At 42.5% G+C, this 19,885-nt stretch overlaps 1 protein-coding gene across 1 annotated transcript; it reads right to left on the bottom strand.

Moving 5' to 3' along the window:
- Positions 1-18,185: 18,185 nt before the first annotated feature.
- Positions 18,186-19,885, bottom strand: FZD1 (frizzled class receptor 1; the record flags this gene model as incomplete). The annotated part of the gene is made up of 1 exon (XM_026039373.1): positions 18,186-19,885. A coding segment is annotated over one exon (1,671 nt), but the record flags the coding sequence as incomplete, so codon positions are not given.

Genomic DNA, 19,885 nt, shown 5'->3' on the forward strand with positions numbered 1-19,885 from the left:
TGCTCAGTAGGAAGATCTGCAGCTTATGACAGTTCCATGAAAATGTAAATTCAAATTTCAATACCTGCCAAAAAAAAAAAGGAAGTTAGAATTATTAGAAAAGTAACAGAGAAGAAAACAGATAGATTATAAGTGTACAAATTTATGCTTCTCCCACACCACAAATACAGTGTGCAATTGTGGTTCTTCCATTTGCAAATGGAGGGAGAGGAAGATTTTTTTTTCTGAATGATCAAAGATATGAAGTAGCTTTTGCATCAAGGTTATTTAAATAGCCTAAGCTTCTTCATCCTGAAAAAGGGCTGAGCTAAGAAGGAAGTGACTGAGGTTTAAAAATCACAAGTGGCATAGAGAAGTTGATGAAGAGTTGCTGTCTGACTGTAGAAAAATGAAAGAAATCAATAAAATGAGCAGATGTCAAATTCAAAACAAAGAAGAAGGACATATTTCTGTTGAATGCAAAGATTATCTATTGAGTTGTGCTGTTCTGGATGCAAAGAAAACCTGGGGTAATAAGATAATTGGATAAACGTATGGATGAAAAGAAACTGGCATTGGTATCCTGATATTGAGGATAAAAGAGTGTACATCTGGCTACAAAGACCCAAAGCCACAAGCTAAAGACAGAGATTATTGTGGAGAAATGTCAYGAAATGTCTGAAATATTCCTATGTCTATAATAATTCTGTATGCTTCTCTACACAACTGGTATGGACAGTTGTCAGAAAGAGGGTATTAGGGTTGATGGATCTCCATTTATCCCTAGGTCAGCCATTATGAACTCCTTATGTTAAAGACTTGATATGTAATGTTCTGGAAGGCTCGAGAGCAGGTAAATAACCAAGGGCTCTCTTGCACTGACAAAACTGAGAAAAAGCAGAGCAGGGAAGAATAAGGAGCTATCTGATGATGTGTGTAAGGGGGGAAGATCTGGACAAGAAGAACTGGAGAACTATCTGGACAAAACAATAAGATATTGCAAGGAACTGTAGGACATGAAAGGCAGTTTTGGGGAGCAGGAATGGAGAAATAAGGAAGGAAAAGAAAGGACTGGCCAGGCAAACAGGTGGTGAACTCCTATTATAATTCACAAACCCTGGCTGAAAACCTAGAGATCAGCCTGGAGCAGTAGCAGGATTACCTGGCTGCCATTGTCATGCATTACCTGGAAAATCCTTCTCCAGTAGAATAGAACATTACAKGCACATAATGAGCCCTTTTGAGAGGAATGGACTTTAAATAGTTATTTATTTTGGCTTGGCAACCTGCTGCCCCCCCAAGTTAATATTTAGTGTGGCATATTTTAGCACCAATTCTAAATAAGATAAGAGGAAGAAATTTCTATTTTTTTCAGCAGGAAGAAAACAAATGAACAAAGGATATATTACAGTTTCTAAGACAGAACTATCTCCAGGAACCTGCAATCAAGAAAACTAATTCACTAGAGTGAATTAATCTATCTTCCCTCTGGAAATGGTCCTTTTTGCACAATGTTTATACCAAATAATTTTAGCAACACTTGTTCAATATATATTTAGAATTTCAACAATTTCTGTGGAGCAGAACTTCATCCTTATACTTACCTATTTTGTACTACGTTGACTAGTTTATTATTCTGTATGAATGCTTAATTACAGATTTTATTTGGGGGGTATACAACACTTCAGCCATTGTCAACGTGAGTTTTCCCAACGCAGCTGCACGTTATCTACGTGAGGCTTAGGGAAGAAGGGAAAAACGGAGGCTTGCCAGGTGAATTTTATTCTAAGTAGTCTTAATGTGAAGGACAAAACTTGTGCAGTCTGAAGTAGAGGCTATGTACAGGTTTTAAGATAGAACCTGGTCTCTCCTACAGAACCCATAAGCTAAACCAGAACTTTAGTTTGTTTTACAAGTCAGGCAGTTTAGTGATTTACAGCCTCCTACCCTACATTTTTATAACGGTGTTCAGAAACAACAAGGAGGAGCCAGAAGTCCAATCCCACTAGGAGGTTTCAGGATCCATTTCTTACATTCTGGATTAGACAAAGCATCAAAGCTCCTTGCAAGAAACTGCATCCTTTCAGCCACCCTGGAAGAGCTATCCAGGCTTCAGTGGGATCATTCCAGTGAGCAACTGCTCAGCAACATGTGCCAGGGCTCCACAACCACGGCCCACATTTCTGTTCCTGGAAGCCATTTTTTTTAATCTCCCCACGGATGAGGGAATTAAATACTAAATTTCACCTCCTCCTCCTCCTCCCTCACTTATATTACAAGGCTTATCTAATTTAGATTTATATGAAGTCTGATTCCCTTGCTAAGTATTTTTACTCTCCTACCCTATTTGGCACGTAATGAACAGTGCACAAAACATATTTAATTGAATTGTGCATGTATTCAGGCAGATTATCATCTACACAGATTTGGAAAGCAGGGCTGCATGTTATCCAAATGGATGATGCAAACTATAATTATATACAAARCATTTCAGAGAGCTGGGTTGTAGCTAGGAGTAGATCATGTTAGACAGCAAAATAATTTCACATTTATCCACCAAATAAAAAAAAAAGCTGAAGTTTAATGAGATGAATGGCATATGCAGGAATGATTGCTTTAAAAGCTCAGTGTGGATATTATCCTATTTTCATACAAAGGGAGAGCTCTAGGACGGCCCATTCATAGCTCTCAGAAAGTGCATTGCTCTGCATATTTTAGAACAGTTACCTTCTCAGGGAAGGAGCTCAGGATAAGGAATTTCTTTCTTTGCAGCTGATGGTGGTTGATGAGCACCCTTGGGCGATGCCCCGCAGACCTGGCTGCTCCCACGTGTTATAGTTCCTGCATAACACGGCCCTCCTGCCAGAGGTGCCACCAGCCCAGGAGCCTGGCCACGGCTGCAGGCACTGGGAGATGTCCAGAGAAGACTCCAGGAGCAGGACATGCGGACACAGCCTTTCCATACATCATCTGCAGCGTCCGTACCCTTACGTTAAATGAAATTGAGGGCTGAAATTGAAAAACCTTGCCTGAAGAAAGAGAAAGAAACTAAGCTGTGAAGATGTTGAGTAAAAGGCTCCCTTTTATACGTGATAAGAGGAGGTTGTTTCTCCAAGGGCATGAGATGCTTTTACACAGTCAGGGCTATAGACACTGCACAAGAAATTGTATAGCATATTCTTTAATCAAAATTTCTATGCCAGCTGAATTAAAACATATTTTTATGGAGTCAGGTCTGGGATTTGAAGTTTTCTCTTCTTTGTTTYACAACCAGCAGACAAAGGTTTTGGGTTTTTTTTTTAATGTCTCCTTGTAAGAAATTACTGTAGTGTCCCTGAAACAGCTTCAGGAATAATAACGGCTGGAAAAACATTTCTTGCAGGTAATAAACTCATATGTGGCCTGATTTTTTTCCCCCTTCTGCAATGAATACGCATTCACAGCCTGTTCTCCCTGTTCAGCAATGACCAGTACTTGACTCTGACCAAAAAACTTGTTTCAGTTAATYGGGAAAGGTGCCTTGTAAGACAGTAAACTCCATAGAAATGCTCTCCTGTGGGTTTGGTGCCATTGCCCAATTACACACACAGCTCCTGGGCTGTGATTCAGGAAAATACTTAAACGTCTGTCCTCAAGGGGACTTTTCAACCACCTAATGCTAGGTGCRTGGGCGCTCTGCTGCACAGAGGTCCAAAGAAAAAATATTAGTAGTAATTATTATTCTCAAAAAAACATGCACAAGTTTTTTGTGCCAACTGTTTAAGTGAAAAATAACTGAAAATGTTGGTAACTTTATGGTATGATTCAAAAAGAAAGGCAAACACTTCCCAATTAAGCTTTGAAAAATAACAGATAAATTCTAGAAAAATACTGTAATTTATTTCAAAAATAGATTTTATTTTATATTGACCCAGGATCTTTCATCACTGAAAATCTTAAAGGACTTTATAAATTAGAACTGAATTTTATCTCACTGTTATAGGAAACATTCAGCCGCTGTTTTCAAAATCCCACTTCAACTTCTAGGAAATATTTCCTTAGGAACTAACATCAAGCAGAGCTTTTGCAAAATAATGCCATGTACAAGYTCAGTGCAAACCCTTCCCATCCCCTGGCCTAAGCCTTTATATGACTTTATACGACTATCTACAGCTTTGCTCCTTAGTTAACAGGAAAAAAAAACTTAAACTTGATAAAATTTCAGTACATGAAATACTGAATTGTGTAAATCAATACAATAAAAAACACTGATTTCAGAGGATTCAGATTTCACCCACAGTAATATCAATTTTAGAAATCAGGGAAGTCATTAAAAATTGTAAAATAAAATCTTATAGTGAAATTAAAAATTTCCATTGAAATTGGAGGGTAATATATTATTATGCAATACAACCATTTTGCCAACAATGTCATAAAACTTTTAGTTGTTTCCATTTTAAAGTATTTAATTTTCTCATCCTTACCACTGATCTAGTCTTATCTTACCATCTTTTTATAGGCCACTATTATTTCTGCAGTAGCCTTTCTGCTGTGGTTAGAGTGGTTTTGTATTTTTATGATGTCCAAAGTGCACATATATCTTTGTCAGGAGAAAGTAATTACATCAAACACAGGCCTCATCCAGTCCAATGATGGCAAAGCTGCTCCTCTCATGTGCTCCGTTCCTCGAGGGAAAAAGAAAACCCACAAAGGTGCTGCTTCAGGTGAATTTATCTTGGAGGCTTTTCAGTTTTATTGTGACTGATCTAGTCACTATTACCAAAAGTGTGACATGGCAAAGAATTATTATTATTATTAATTATTATTATTATTTTAGCAGAGACTGGGCAACATAAAAGTGACCTTATTTAGTCTTTCTAGAGTTACTTGGCACTGCGGATCTCTAAATAAATATAAAGTCATTCGCAATCAAATAGGCAAGCAAGAAATGACAAGTGTTTTGACAGTGCTCAAAATACTTTGAGGTATTTTTAGCATATTTCTGAGTCGTATTAGCTTAACCTGTAATAGAATATAAATGAGCCCATATGGCAGAGATGTAATTATGTTCCATGTGAGAAATCCCTGTGGTAGATTTGGGGGAAAAAAACTCACCACATGTGCCTTCTGGAGGGCACGATTTACACATGATTACCTCCTCATTTGCATTGAGAAGAATATGAAGTAACACAATGCTAACAACACTGTAATGAAAAGGGCAAGCAAAGACTCCAGATCCCTGGGGGTGCTGATCCCTCTGACTGACATCCAGTTAGGAGCAGAGAATTCTTCCCTTTAGGGAGTACATTTTATGAAGCGATCTTTGATTATGTGGGCACAGTAATCACGAGTCTTAATTATTATTACTGTGAGAGAATGGTCTACAAATCTCCAGGGAACGTCTCTGTCACAGATACTTTGCGGGCGAATGCTGAAAATGAGTGTTTTCCCAAGGATCATTTTCATTCCAACCTGATATTTAGCTGAAGTTTCTTTGACTACTAGTCATGAAACATTAAATATAGATTAGAGGCAGAGAGATGTTGAAAGTTAAAATTCACCGGAGGTGCACACCCGTGTACTTGAGAGACAGCCCCAAATGTTGTCCAGATGTTGTAGCAACAAGGCTGAGGGTTCCCAAGTTGCAGCACAGCCACAACAGAAGAGAAAGTGGATGTTTAGCATTCCATGGGCCTTCTGTTTAGTTTACATGTAGTGCATTAATTTAGCAGAAAGTCCTAACAGCCTGTTAGTGGTAGATGTTACGAAGTGTACACTACCCTGAAAGAATGAAGAAATTCTTTTATAGCAATAAAGGGAGTAATTCAAAGCATGTAATTGATTTTCCACATTTTCAAACTGTGATAAGACTAAGCTTTAGCATTAGAAACATATGTTTGCAGTTTTGTCGATGTCCCTCAAAGAACTGGAGGTGGGGAGGGCGAGGAACCTATAGCTTGTTGGCTAGATTGTCAAGATGCACTGGGCACTTCAGTAGTTATTAAAGCACTTGACAAAATAAAATCTTCTGCACAGACTCCGAGGTGGTACAAAGCAGTGTTTTATGTCACATGATATGTTCTCCTGATCACCTAAAATAATTCTTTTGGGGCAGAACATGATATAGAAGAATATCAAGCCTTTCTTAATGAAGTATTGTAACATTTATGTAAAAGCACTGCTTAACTCTTCAATCCTTTTCGTTCCACAGAGACAAAGTGGCTTGACAGCATGGTTAATGCTTTATCCTTGCAACCTTTTAGTGTATCAGAGGGCAATGTGGGGTTTGACAGTCATGTTGCTGCATCCAATTTTCACTGGTTTTCAGTTGCTGCAGTGCACTCTGCCACTCCTGATGAGCCTCTCTGATAATGTCCATCAGAAAACCCAGTGCAGAAACATTTGAGCAATTCCCAAATGTCAGGCAATGCACAGCAGGATGGCAGGAGGAGGCTCAGGTGAACTACTGCAGCTGTCACTTACAGATAGAGTTTAAGTCCAGAAGGAACACGCAGAATTATTTAACCTGACCTTTTGCCTCAAACAAGCCATGGAATTTTACCAGTAATTTCTGCATCAAATAATTTGATGGTGTGCAAGGGCTTATCTTTTGGAAAGACAGACTGTCTTGATGTAAAGACTCCAAGTAACAGATATTTGTTTCATTCAGCAGTTTAWATGTTAAAAACATGTACTTATTTCTATATTATGTGTGCAAAAATCATCCCCACAATAGGTTTCAGAAAGGTATTTGTGTTCTTCCTACATGAAAAGAAGACAGTATTGAGTACTATGGCTTAACTAGATCCAAACTGAATAGTCAGACCCCAGCATTTCTCATGGTTCTTTGGAAAGAAATGTCACTTCTCTGTCCTCTGAAAATAGAAAAGTTTCTATTTTCTTCCCATCTTGCAATATGAGAAACCTAAAATTCCTAAAATATACCTTAAAAAGTAAGAATTTCTTTCTTTTTTTTTTTTTTTTTTTTTTTTTTTGTGAAAGGTGAGGATAGATGCTCAGTTTAACCTATTTATCAGGATGTAGAATGAAATGTGGAAAATCTGAGTCCTCATCTCTGTCTTGGAGCTGGTACTTGAACCTGAATGTTAAGTCCCAGTCTCATCCTGTCCCCATGAAGAGTCAATGCTGGCAACACAGGAGAAAAGTAAAGTTTGAAGGGGCTGAGGCAGTTACATTGAGTTACAAATCAGAGGTTCGTGTCCCCACTGTGTCACTTGCCCTGCTTCCAGCATTAGATTTGCCAAGGCGAGAAGGAAGCAGCAGGGACAAACGGCAGCCCCGAGCGTGGAGGCCGTTCCCAGTGACGGAGCAAAGAAACCACTTTCTGGCGCAGAAAGGAGCTGGAAAGGTTGACTGAGATCAAACAGGGCAAGAGTAGGCTAGGGGTTGAAAAACCTCTCAGAGATTAGGAGCAAGCTGGTTCGTGTCTACGCCCTCGGGAGCCCACGGAGCAGCTCCCACAGTGGATGACTTAATGGGTTTTGGAGCGGGTAAAGGCAGCTGAGCGAATAGGAAATGGCAAACACGACCCTTTCCATGACGGTTAGGAGCCTGCGTGTGGGCCACAAACCCAACTGCTCCTCCCTGTCACCAGCTCCTTGCCGTTGGTGCTGGGAGCAGCTGGTGAGGATCTCCTGGGCTTCCCTGGGATGAATATGAGGCAGAGGCCGGTGCCAGGCCTGAGGCAGGGCCGGCACTCCCGGCCAGCAGGCCAGGCAGGTCCCGAGTGGAGATGGGGAGCATGTCTGGCCCGTTCCAGGCAGCGAGGCAACGTGGATTCTGCTTTTCTTCCATTAATAAAAAAAAAAAAAAAAAGCAATATACCAGTGAATTCATCCTGCTTTCTAATCTGATAGTGCCTGTAAGAAAAACAAGCAAAATCCCCAACGGTGGCTCCATCCCATCCCTCCTCCACACACACCTCCTCCTCCCTGAGCACAGTGAAAACAAAGGAGGAACGAGTATTAACTTCCCTAGGGTTTGGAATAATTGCTTACAGTGACCACTTCAGGCATCGTTGTTTATATGGATGTATCAGCAGTGGCTACATGGAATTGTTTCGCTCCGGTTTTCAGCAGGGTTCTGGGGCCTTTGCAAGTAGCTGTGCAAAGCGCCAAGAAATATTAAGGAATTTGAAAGATCCCTGTCAAGAGGACAATGGGAATCGAGGGTACTCAGCCATGCATACAAGCAAACCCTTCATAATCTCAGCTCTTGCTGGTTTCTATACTCAATTTGCACTTGAGACTTCCAAATAAATATGGCCATCGTGCAACAACACTGCTCAAACAGAAAGGAGATTTATTCCTATTGCTTCTGCTGTAGTTTGAATTATGTAAAAAAAAAAAGAAAAAGAAAAAAAAAGAAAAAAAAAAGGAAAAAGACACAGAAATATAACAACTGTGTGTGCTTCACTCCAAATGCTGCTGATATAATTCCCTTTGAAGTCAGCAGCAAAACTCCTTTGGAGGTTAATGAGAACAGGATCAGGCCCTCCACACTGAACTTGCACTGAGAGCAGATAAGATCTTGAATCCTTCAGAGCCCAGCATGTTATTTGTGCAACATGGGCAGGCTGAGTCAATCCTGGTGAATATTTTTAATGGGTGTCAACATGAAGTGTTAATTCCACATGTTATATTGGGTTGTAGTCTGCCTATGCCTGCTCTCCAGACTAGCTGCATGGATGATACATATCCTGTCACTGGTCGTTAAAAAAAAAAAAAAAAAACTATTTTGAGATTTCTAGAATAGCCACAAGAAAACACTGTTCTGACAAAGCACAAAATAGACCATTTAAAAAAATGAAAAAACAAATTATGATAGAAATACGTTCTAGACATTCAGATTGCTGGCAAGCATAGAAGTAAAAGTAATTCCATTTCAAAAAGTTTTATGACAAATTTTTCTTTAGAAAACCCATAAAATCAAAACAAGTACCTTGTAACTGATCGTTTTAAAAAACTATTCTTGATCTTGATTTTTTTCTGACAAAACAGAGGAAAGAAGTACTGAAGATTTAGATTCTTAGATAATGTCTCTGCCTCTGGATGGTAGCTATAAAATCTTAATAAATTACATCAGAAAAACATTGAAAACATTTTTAGAGACTGACGAAATAAGCCAGTACTATGARCAGCACCAGGCCAAAGGAAGACTCACTGTTGCCTTCAGCAGGAGCAGAATCTTTCTCCTATTGTAAAGAGATCTTAAAAATCATTGGGCCCAACAGCCCACTTCTGTGGAAAATGTCAGCTGGAAACACAGCAAAGCTTACCACAGAATTTCCTTTCCATTCTCCTCTGAGGGGAGTAGATTTCTAACCTTGAAATTGGAAAACAGGATCCAAGGAAACCTGGATGAAACCATACGGATCTTCAGTTTGCCAGCTATGAGAAGTGGGATCTTCAGTGGGCTCCTAACCTTCCTCTCCTCTCTAGAGCCAACACTACCTACAACCTGAGCTTTCCTGCCTTTCCCTTGGGGCAGCCCAATGCTCAGGGTGAGGACAGACATGGAGAACAGGCCCAGCAGGCACCAGTGAGGGAAGCAGGGAGAGCGCAGGAGGCTGTTCGGTGGGAAGCAGCGCTCCCAAGCAAGGGTATTTCTTCTTGTCATGATTCAGAAGCACCTGAATAAAAGTTGTTTTTCAGCTTCCATCAATGTAATGATTTGGCACCTGCTGGAGAGCCCTCCCGCAGCTTCCACATGCTTTGAGGAGCCATCCCCTTCCCACACCTGAGCTGTGGTGACCTTCAATATTCAGAGCAAAAGATGCCCAGGCTCTGCAGGGCACAGTTSATGTCAAACCAGGTCCATTCAGCCCCTCATCCCTTGATGCTCTCTTCCCAATGCTTCTTTTCCCTCTCCTTGCCCACAGTCTTAAGCTCTGCCTTCCCTAGGAGCGAGCCTGCACCTCTCACAGGCATCTCCATTTGAGKCCACCATTCAGACTATGGTGTTCTTCACCATTCAAAAACTGCTAGTCTTTGATTTAGTTTTTGCTTTAGGAAGCGAAGACTAGATTCAGATATTATTTGATCCCAACTGCATCACTAAAATCTGACGATTGCCTTTTCTTAGCTTTTCAGCTGACTACTATTTGCTTTCATAAATTTCAGGAAAAATTAAGTGCCCAATAATACAAAAATTTAATACCTTGACTTGTTGCAAAAAAAYCTTTCACTTCCCTTAGAATTATTAGAAAGTAAATGCTTTTATTTAATAAGTAAATAAACAGCTTGCAGTCTTTTAACTGGACGCTTTGTGCTAAGAAGTGACTAATTCCTCACAGAAAATAAATGTGAAGCTTTAACATCACTGACAAAGAACTGAAAAGTAAACAAACAAAAGTAAACAGCAAAATTTGACTTTGTGATGAGCTGTTTTTTTCTACATTTTTTTTCAGCTACATAAATATTTTGAGAAGCCCACCTAGATTTTTTTTAAAAAACTTTGGATGCATTTGCCCAGCACCAGGATATAAATGAAACTCTCATTATCCACAAGGCAATCGTGAACGTRTGATTGCACCCTAAAGGGGTGCAATCTATGATAGACACTACATCTATCTACGGTTAGGGTGCAATCTAGAAARAGCCAGTTTATCATAGAGTACAGTAATATCTGAATTTGAAGGAGTAGATAAACCTTATTTGCTCACACTACAGTGATACTATTTAAGATCTGCTCTTTTAGGACAGAATTTGCGTCTGTTTTTAGAAGTAAAATGTCACGAACAAAGAAGCTGTTAAAGAATTTTATAAAGCAAATTGCATCCATATTTGGACAGCAACGATCTTGCAATGAATACTGCAGAATTAGTCCTCAAGGATCAGCTGCATCCGAGGAGTCACACTCTGCCGATGGTTAGAGCAACGCAGCTCCCCAGGAAGTTACCAGAGGCAACCAGCACAGGGAGCAGCAGAGGATGAGCCTGGGTCTGCCCTGCTGCAGAGCAGCAGCCAGGGATGTTGTAATGGCACASGCAGCCCTCACTTCCCGTGCTGAATGCGGGGATTAAAGGCAGCCAGTTCTGCCTCCGCCCTAGGTAGGTGGGGGAAAAACAACACACAAAAAAAGCGCAGAGCCAGGAAAACGAGCCAATTCAGCACATCCTCGGCAGCGCGCTTGCCAATGGGACACCCAAGACGTTGGCAGAAGAATGCAAATGTTACCTCTGAGGGAGGGTGCTCGCCCAGTGCCCGAGACGCAGCAGCGTGCCCTGAATCACTACATAGAGCACAAGCTAACAGGGAGCTCGGCCCTGCCTTTCCAAAGCAGCCTGCAAACTCCCATGGCCTTYGTCCTGTCCGTTCCAGCTTTAGCTTCCGTAGCACTCCAAGCATGGAGGTCAGGCAAGCTACCAGTTGTAAAGTAATTAATAGGAGCAAGACAACGCGGCAAGTCATATAGCACTGATGAGTCACACTGTTAGGCTCACTTAAACACAATAATGACACCAACGCTGAGTCAGAGCATGTAAAATTGTTTWAAAAAGATGTGAATTATGCAAGTAAGTAGGCGACATTTATAGCATAAATAGTATAGATACATCCCACTTTTGGGATACAGGCCACTCTTATTTTTCTTGTCGTATTTGTCATTATACTATCCCATGACAAATTACTTWCTTTTGTTTGTGTTGTAACAATTAATTAATATTAACAAAGCTATACTAGAACCAGACAAAAATGCTGTTCTCCCTCACCCAAAGAGATATTGTGATACCATAACACCCGAACAAGTCTCACTTTCTGAGCAGCACTATGGAAATATGGAACCCTTAAATGTGAGCCTAGGATAGACCTTATTAGACATGGCAGTTTAACACCGAAAGCCATCCAGGAGATAAGGAATTGCAATTAAACTAATGGAGTCTATTGCTACAGCTCAATTTCTGCAGAARTTATTACAAAGAGTCCATTATAAGCCCCTCTCCTCCCTTCCCCCAAGAGTGTTTATGTTATAGCTTAAGGCTTATTGTAAAGCTTCCTTACTCGGTGCTGTTAAACTACGTCCAGTAGTTTCACGCACTGAAGACAACTGCAACAAAGCCTTGGAATTCTTGGAAAAAGCGAGACTTGTGAGGTTTCCAATCAGCAGCATTTCACATGATGTCACTGGTTGAATGTGGGTCTTCATGAAGCGTTGTCTGACTGGAAGACCGGAGTTTATTTATTCAACCTCAAGATAAGCAACTTAATGCTGCTGATTTGAATGCAAACAAGGGCAAGACCTCATGTGTGGAAGAATCTCTGATGTGGTTACACTGGAAGTTTAGACTAAATATAAGCTGAGATCTGAAACGCAATTGTCATGGCCTACAGAATCAGGATGCTTTCTAAAAAAAACAATTAAAAAAATCATTATCTACAACTAAACTCTCAAAATGGTATTGCTTTTGYCTACAAAGTGTTGCATTTGGAATTATGCTGGTTATTAAGTCCTACTTTGCTCATTCACTGAAATCTCTCTCATATGACAGAAACAATACTTGGGTCTCCATTGAGTGTTACTGACCTCCAAGGACAGGTGCACGTGCAGAGAGAGTGAATTTCAGTTGGTCAGTAAATGCAGTTAAGCCTTTGTTTGTTTGTTTGTTTGTTTGTTTTCTTACAGGGCACAGCATTATCTAATCTGCTTTAACACAGTCATTGGACTAATAGCAAATGTATATGGAGCTCACACTGACCATGAGAAGTGTTCAAGACTCAATCCTAGGGTGCTTATTTTGTCCTTGAGCAGCTATTTCACATTTCAGAGTGTTTGAAGAGTTCTAAGAAATAAACTGTGAAAAACAAAGCCTCATTCTTTAGCCCTCAAGCCTTGCTTCCCAAATGTTTGCACAGTTTTTTTAATTATGCTGGTGCTGTTTCAAAACTAGTCGGACACTTCAGAACAAAGAGTTCCTCTGGTGACAGTCTTGTGCTGTAAATGTACATAAGGTAGCAAGGGGCTCGAGTCCAAAGCAAGAAAAACAAAATTCCCTTTTTCCTCACACAGATGTGAATCATTGCTTTAGCCTTCAGACTCAAGTTATAATGTGGAGAGAGATTTGCAAGATTGCTAGCCCCAGCTAGGGGCAGGAAAGCCTCCCTGCTGCAAACGTGACAAAGCAGCTAAAGGGACTTGTGTTTTAAACCAGTATTATTAAAGGGGGACCAACGTGATCCATTTATTTTAAGTTTGTATAATATATACAGCAATGACACTCTKGTCCAAAAAGTGCAAGTACAAATTTAACAAAGAGTCTCAAAGAGGGGCTAATATTTAGATTTGATTTTACAGAGTATGACCTTGTGTATGATTTCACACAGTATGACTTGGCAAGTCTTGTAAACACAGTCATGGCAAATATCTACCAAATAAAATGTAATTTCCATGTTTAAGCACTAGAGGGTCAATTACAGATGAAAATGAAGCCTTACCTCAGTTTCCTCATTTTCATGGGCAAGTATTAACTGCTTACTTGTCTCTTCAGCTGTCATGAGAACTTCTGCCAGCTGAAGCTACAGCTGAGGCCATGCAGCACCAGGATGGAGGAGTTATGAGTTATGTCACCACATGGAAGTACCATCAAAAATGGTCACAGAAACTAGCCAGGTCACCAAAAAAACCCATGACTGCTTTCTCTAGCCAGCTGCTATGCCCACACTTTTCCAGAGGGATCAGTGGGGTTGTCTGGAAGTTGTCTCTTGTGACTGTCAACAGAAGACCGATGAGATAGCAGTCCATAAGCCATTTTCAAAAACAYTTATCCTGTGCACGTACAGCAACCTCTTTTCATGCCTAATTATCATGTCTAATTATCAGCCCTTTGAACAGTATGAGAATTGCAAATATTTGTCCATTTAAATGAAACGAATCTTCAGCCCCATCTGTAATTGCAYTTGTGCCCCACCAGTACTGAGTTGGCACCAGAAGGGAGTGTGCAGCCCACGGGGCAGAAATCCGGCCCACCAGAAMACAGCCTTTCAATCCTACTAACAAAAAAAGAGAGGGGGAGGCACTTCTTAAGGTATATTCAGACACTGGATATTTGGGGCATAACGCTTTGAACAAATCAGAAACCTCCCCCTTCCCAATAGGATTTGTTATGGAAACAGCATATCATTTCATTCCAATACCACAAATTTGCCACTACATTAAAGAGCATTACAGCTAGTGAAGGATGAGCTGTGACTCGGCATCCCCCCTTCCCCAGGCTGCAGCCCTCTTTAGCAAAATRCACACAGGAAAAACTGCTAATTCTAAGTCCCCTTCATTTTAAGCCATAAATACACAGCACCAGAAAAAGCGAAGCTGTTGAATGTCTTTACAAGCACTTCTAGGCGCAGCAAACTTTGCCATAGCAAAGTTTTTGTTCTTACATTATCATGCAAGAGAAGCGTTGGGCACACTGGTGTTGCACAGCAGTAGCTCCTCTGGTAGATAAGGTATATTAATTACACAGATTGTGCTGTAATAAATAAATAAATAAATAAATAATCCTATTTAAATTCCCTAGAGCAATTGAGCAGTAAATAAGACTTTACAGTCAAGTAAAGCAGTAGTCATAATTGCAGTACATCCGTGCAAAAGACACCTTTTTATCATATAAGTCAGTCTCAAATTTCATGACGTGTTGACAAATTGAAGTGTAAGAAAAAGTAGGCAAGTCACATATAGAAAGCAATAATGGCTGTGACCTTTGCAAATTACTGCACTGAGGAGTTCACAAATACTAGCAAATCTAAAAAAAAAAAAAAGCAGCAACAAAGAATGGAAATTAAGGAGGGGACTTGCTCTTTTAAATGGGTCATTTAAATGATTTTGAAATTCTTGTGCTGTGCATTCCACTATATTTGTTAAAATAATCAAAGCTGAATATGGCACGTAAGTTCTACAGTCTGTGAAAAATCACTAAGAATTGAAAAGCACCATATTTGGTGCAAATCACCAACTGCAAATACCAGCAATGTTCTGCTTCTTTTAGGAACTACAATTGCAGCAGAGGATTTTTGAAAAATAATTAAAAAAAAAAGTCCTCCCATCCCTACCACAAAGTCTCTGTTACAAATTAATGTGCTCTCCCGTATAAATAAATCACACACATTCAGCTGCAATAAAACAGATCAGTAAAAATGGCCCGAAAACATTGACCAGAAAGAATTCCATTGCAGATAAAACTGAGTCGTTCAGTCACTAGAGCTGAATAATGACRAGCACAATTTCAAACACTAAAATACTGAAGGAAAAAAGCTTAGAAAAAAAATGTGGAAAACATCTGAGAAAGCAAGAGCAAGAGTCTATGGGGGAAAAAAAAATAATAATGAAAAAAAGTTTTCAGCTCAGGAGAGCAGTTCTTTTTCTTAAACTTCTCTCTGACAGTTTATGTATCAAAATGTGAAACAAGTAAAGTAGCCAAAATCATTTACAACTTTCTATAGATCTACAGAATGAAATGCTGTGCTATAGCCTTCCAGACCGGAAACCAGAAATCAAGGTCTCATTCTTTCTGAACAGAAASCATGCTCACAGAATGGCACTTTAAACAATGAATTAAAGGAGAGGGAAAAAAAATTAAAAAAAATAAAAAGCAGGGTTTTAGTGAAAGGTTTAAGAATATATGTAGTTTTCATAAATCCAGAATACTTCCAGGAACAYGTTTAACTCTCAATTAGCCAAATATTCAAAACTGAGGAAAACAAAACTGTTTTAATCGTTAAAATATTCTGACAATATCGTAACACAATCTGAGTGTCATTTTGAGCAGTGAGAAAATCTTTTTTATTTTATTTTAATAGGAGAGAAGAAAGGCTAAGTTGGGAGAACCCTTTTCTTTTAACAAAAAAAAAAAAAAAAGAAAAAAAAGAAAAAAAGAAAAAGAGAAAAAAGCAAAAGAAYTGGTGAGCTTCTTTCTTCTCCTGCCATATAGCAGATCTCTTCTTGGATTTCACACCACCAACCTACCCTGTCAGAGATCTTGAACAGTTTACATTACTTCTTTTGAAGGATTAATCTAGACTGGCCCAGAGATAAAAACCAAAATGCACAATGAATTCCTACACTGAATTCCAGCTTGTTACTGTGAACTCCACATAAGAAAAGAAAAAARGAATCCCACACATCTTGTAGTATATACACTGCTTTCACACAGCGTGCATTTAAGTTAGTCTGAGGAATATGTAAAACGACAAGATAGTTTTGTACAAAAACTCAATTTATTTCAGAGAAATTAAAAATATGGTATTTAATATATATAAATTTCTATTCCTCTATAAATATAGATGATCTTGTGATAATGAACAGAAATAAATGCATACCAAATTCAAATAATTTTGCATTTCAGGGTATGGTAGTCATAGATAATGTTTATGAACCTACATACAGGCATTTGTTATATAAAAAAAAAGTATAAAACATACAACAGGAGAGAAGCATTCTGCCRTTTTTCATACAGAGGACTAAATATTCAAATGCATCTTTTGAAAGTTACATTTCATTTTTAACCTTCTGGAATAAGAAGCACAACCCCACACACCCAGGAGCATACAAGGTAGTAGATATACTGCACACAGGATATCTTATCTTTGTAGTATGCAATGTTTATTACCATACTAAAAGAAATTAAAAAAAAAGATAGCAGAGGCTCCTCAAGATCTCACACACCACCACAGTGCTTAATCACACTCGTATTCTGTCTTTTCTCATTGTTTTTTTTTTTTTTTTTTGCTACTGGCAGAAATCATCACACTCTCATAATGTGTAACAAATTAAACGTTAATGAACTAAAATTCAGGGCAATGGCAATGATTTGAATGTTTCCAAAACGAAGAGCCAGCTTATGGATTTAATTAACAAAATAATCCGAATGCTTTGTTTCCTTCTGATCCTGTTTATACTGAGCCCTCCGTTAATCTAAGCATTCAACAAAGCCATCCAGGTAGCTCTCAGCAACAGAAGGAGAACATAAACCACACGCAAGCCGCCCAGGAAGAAAGGGCACAGCCAAAACTGACTGCACACTCCCAACTCAGCTTTCTATGCTTAAATCTTAATTTTCCTCCCCATCTATGCGTCTTGTGATGGAGCTGGCCAGTAATCCCATTTCTAAGAGGAAAAAGAAAGGAGTTCTTACAACTGGAAAAGTTTGTTATGGGCTTAAAAAAAAAAAAAAAAAAAAAGGAAGTTTGGTATTTGTGAGTCCCCATTTACCTCTTAAGATAGGCCACGGGGGCAGATGGTGCTAAACCTCAACTCCTGGCCCCAGCACAACAACGAAACACAAAAGGCCAACTCTTCCAGGACCAAGGGGTGTGTTTCAATAAATGTAAAAAGCCGGAGCGGGCGGCGGGCGGCCAGTGCCCTGGCAGGCTCCAAGGGTGCTCGGCAGCCCTGCAAGGCCGGGCCTAACCAGGCAGGACCGCGCGGCAGCCCTGCAAGGCCGGGGCTCCGGCTCCGAGCGGGCTCACGGGCCCGGAGGCCTCCTCGCCATCCCGCAGCGCCGTCCTGGCCGGCAGCGGGCCCGGGAGCCGCGCTCCTCCCCATCCCCACCTCCACATACCTCTGGCAGGCTGGGATCAGGACCCGGCCTGTGGCAGGAGGCGCCCTAGGCCGTCACAGCAGCCTCAGTCCGGGCCCTGCTGTTCATGCAACTGAAACTCCAAGCAAAGCCATTACAAAACCTGTGTRGGGGAGAAGAAAGGGGTTGGTTTGCTTCCTTGTACTGGCATTTTTCTCTTTTCCCCATCCTGCCCTACGAAATAAAAATCCAATGCCATTTAAAAAAAAAATAAGGGGGGGCAGGAGGGGGAAAGTGAAATTTGCAAATGGATTAAAAATGTCCTAAATAATTAAAAAAGTGAGTTTTTCTGTGATTTAAATACAAATATACTTACAAAATCTTACAGAGGCTATTTACATCCCTCTCCCCCAACCTTACAGTACGTTCAGTTCCAACAGGAGACAGCGAGAGAGAGAGCGAGAGACAGAGAGACAGCGCGAGGAAAACAACAAGTCTGTCCCAAGCTCCGGACTTTCCCACCTGACTCTTTTTTTTTTTTTTTTTCCTCCTCTCTGCTCCCCACAGCCAGGAGAAGGGACAAGGAGTCCGGAAAGTTTGCCGAGGCGGGATGGGCGCAAGGGCGATGCGGGATGGCCGTGAGGACGATGCGGGACGGGCGCAAGGCCGGCACTGGCCCCGCGGCCGCCCCGGCTCTCCCGGCCCCGCGGCGCCTGCCGGGCCCGGCTCTCACACCGTGGTCTCCCCCTGCTTGCTGTTGGTCAGCCGGGTGTAAAACTTCCTCCAGGAGTTGAGCGTTTTCCCCGACCAGATCCAGAAGCCCGAGGTGATGCCTACGATCAACGTCATGAGATACTTGATCATGAAGACGGTGAAGTCGGGGCTCATGGGCGGGTGATGGCTGCTGTGGCTGCTGGGGCAGGGGATGGCATAGCTCTTACAGCTCTGCGTGACCCAGCTCCGCTCCCACTGTTCCCGAAAAGCCTGCTCGTAAAAATAGCACGCAATGACGATGGTGGCCGGCACCGTGTAGAGGACGCTGAAGATGCCTATCCTCACCATGAGCTTCTCCAGCTTTTCTGTCTTGGTGCCATCGTGCTTCATGATGGTCCGGATCCTGAAGAGGGACACAAAGCCGGCCAGCAGGAAGGAGGTGCCGATGAACAGGTAGACAAACAAGGGGGCCAGCACGAAGCCGCGCAGCGCGTCCACGTTGTTGATGCCCACAAAGCAGACCCCGCTGAGCACGTCCCCGTCCACCTGCCCCAGCGCCAGGATGGTGATGGTCTTGATGGCCGGCACGGCCCAGGCGGCCAGGTGGAAGTACTGCGAGTTGGCCTCGATGGCCTCGTGGCCCCACTTCATGCCGGCCGCCAGGAACCAGGTGAGGGAGAGGATGACCCACCAGATGGAGCTGGCCATGCCGAAGAAGTAGAGCATCATGAAGAGGATGGTGCAGCCCTCCCGCTTGGTGCCCTGCGCCACGGTGCGGGAGCCGTCCTCGGCGAAGCGCTCGTTGCAGACCACCCTCTCCTCCAGGAGGAAGCCGGCGATGTAGGCCACGGCCACGGCCGTGTAGCAGCCCGACAGGAAGATGATGGGCCGCTCGGGGTAGCTGAAGCGCTTCATGTCCACCAGGTAGGTGAGCACGGTGAAGAGCGTGGAGGCGCAGCACAGCACCGACCAGATGCCGATCCAGGTGCGGGAGAAGCGCAGCTCCTCGGGCCCRAAGTACATGAGGCCGTAGAGGCGGCCGGGCTCGCAGGGCGCCCCGCAGTCCTTCTCGCCCAGGAAGCGGTAGTTCAGGTAGGAGGGCACCTTGAGGGCGCGCGGGCAGGAGAAGCGGCCGCGGGGCTCGCCGGCCCCGGCGCCCCCCGCCCCGCCGCCGCGCTGCGGGTTGCTGGTCCAGCTCTCGGGGCGCAGCGCCGGGGTCGGGGTGCCGCGCTCGGACGCGTTCTGGCCCACGCACAGCTCGCCGGCGCCGTGCACGGGGAACTTCTCGCAGCGCAGCGTGTCGGGCCACTGGAAGCCGAACTTGTTCATGAGGGCCTCGCAGCCCTGGCGGGCGCGCTCGCAGAGCGAGCGGCACGGCGGCAGCGCCTGCTCCAGCACCGTGCACACCGGCGCGTACATGGAGCACAGGAAGAACTTGAGCTCGGCCGAGCACTGCACCTTCACCAGCGGGTAGAACTGGTGCACCTCGAGCCCCGCGTCCTCCTGGTTCGTGTGGCCCAGCAGGTTGGGCATGATGGTCTGGTTGTAGGCGATGTCGGTGCAGAGCGGGATGGAGATGGGCTGGCAGTAGCCGTGGTCCGGGATGGAGATGCCGCGCTCGCCGTTGTACTGCGGCGCGGGCGGCTGGCCGCGGGCGGGCAGCGCCGCCGCGCACAGCGCCAGCAG

This window comes from Nothoprocta perdicaria, unplaced genomic scaffold (genome assembly GCF_003342845.1).
Source record: "Nothoprocta perdicaria isolate Ctin4 unplaced genomic scaffold, notPer1 scaffold_23, whole genome shotgun sequence".
Lineage (NCBI taxonomy): Eukaryota > Metazoa > Chordata > Aves > Tinamiformes > Tinamidae > Nothoprocta > Nothoprocta perdicaria.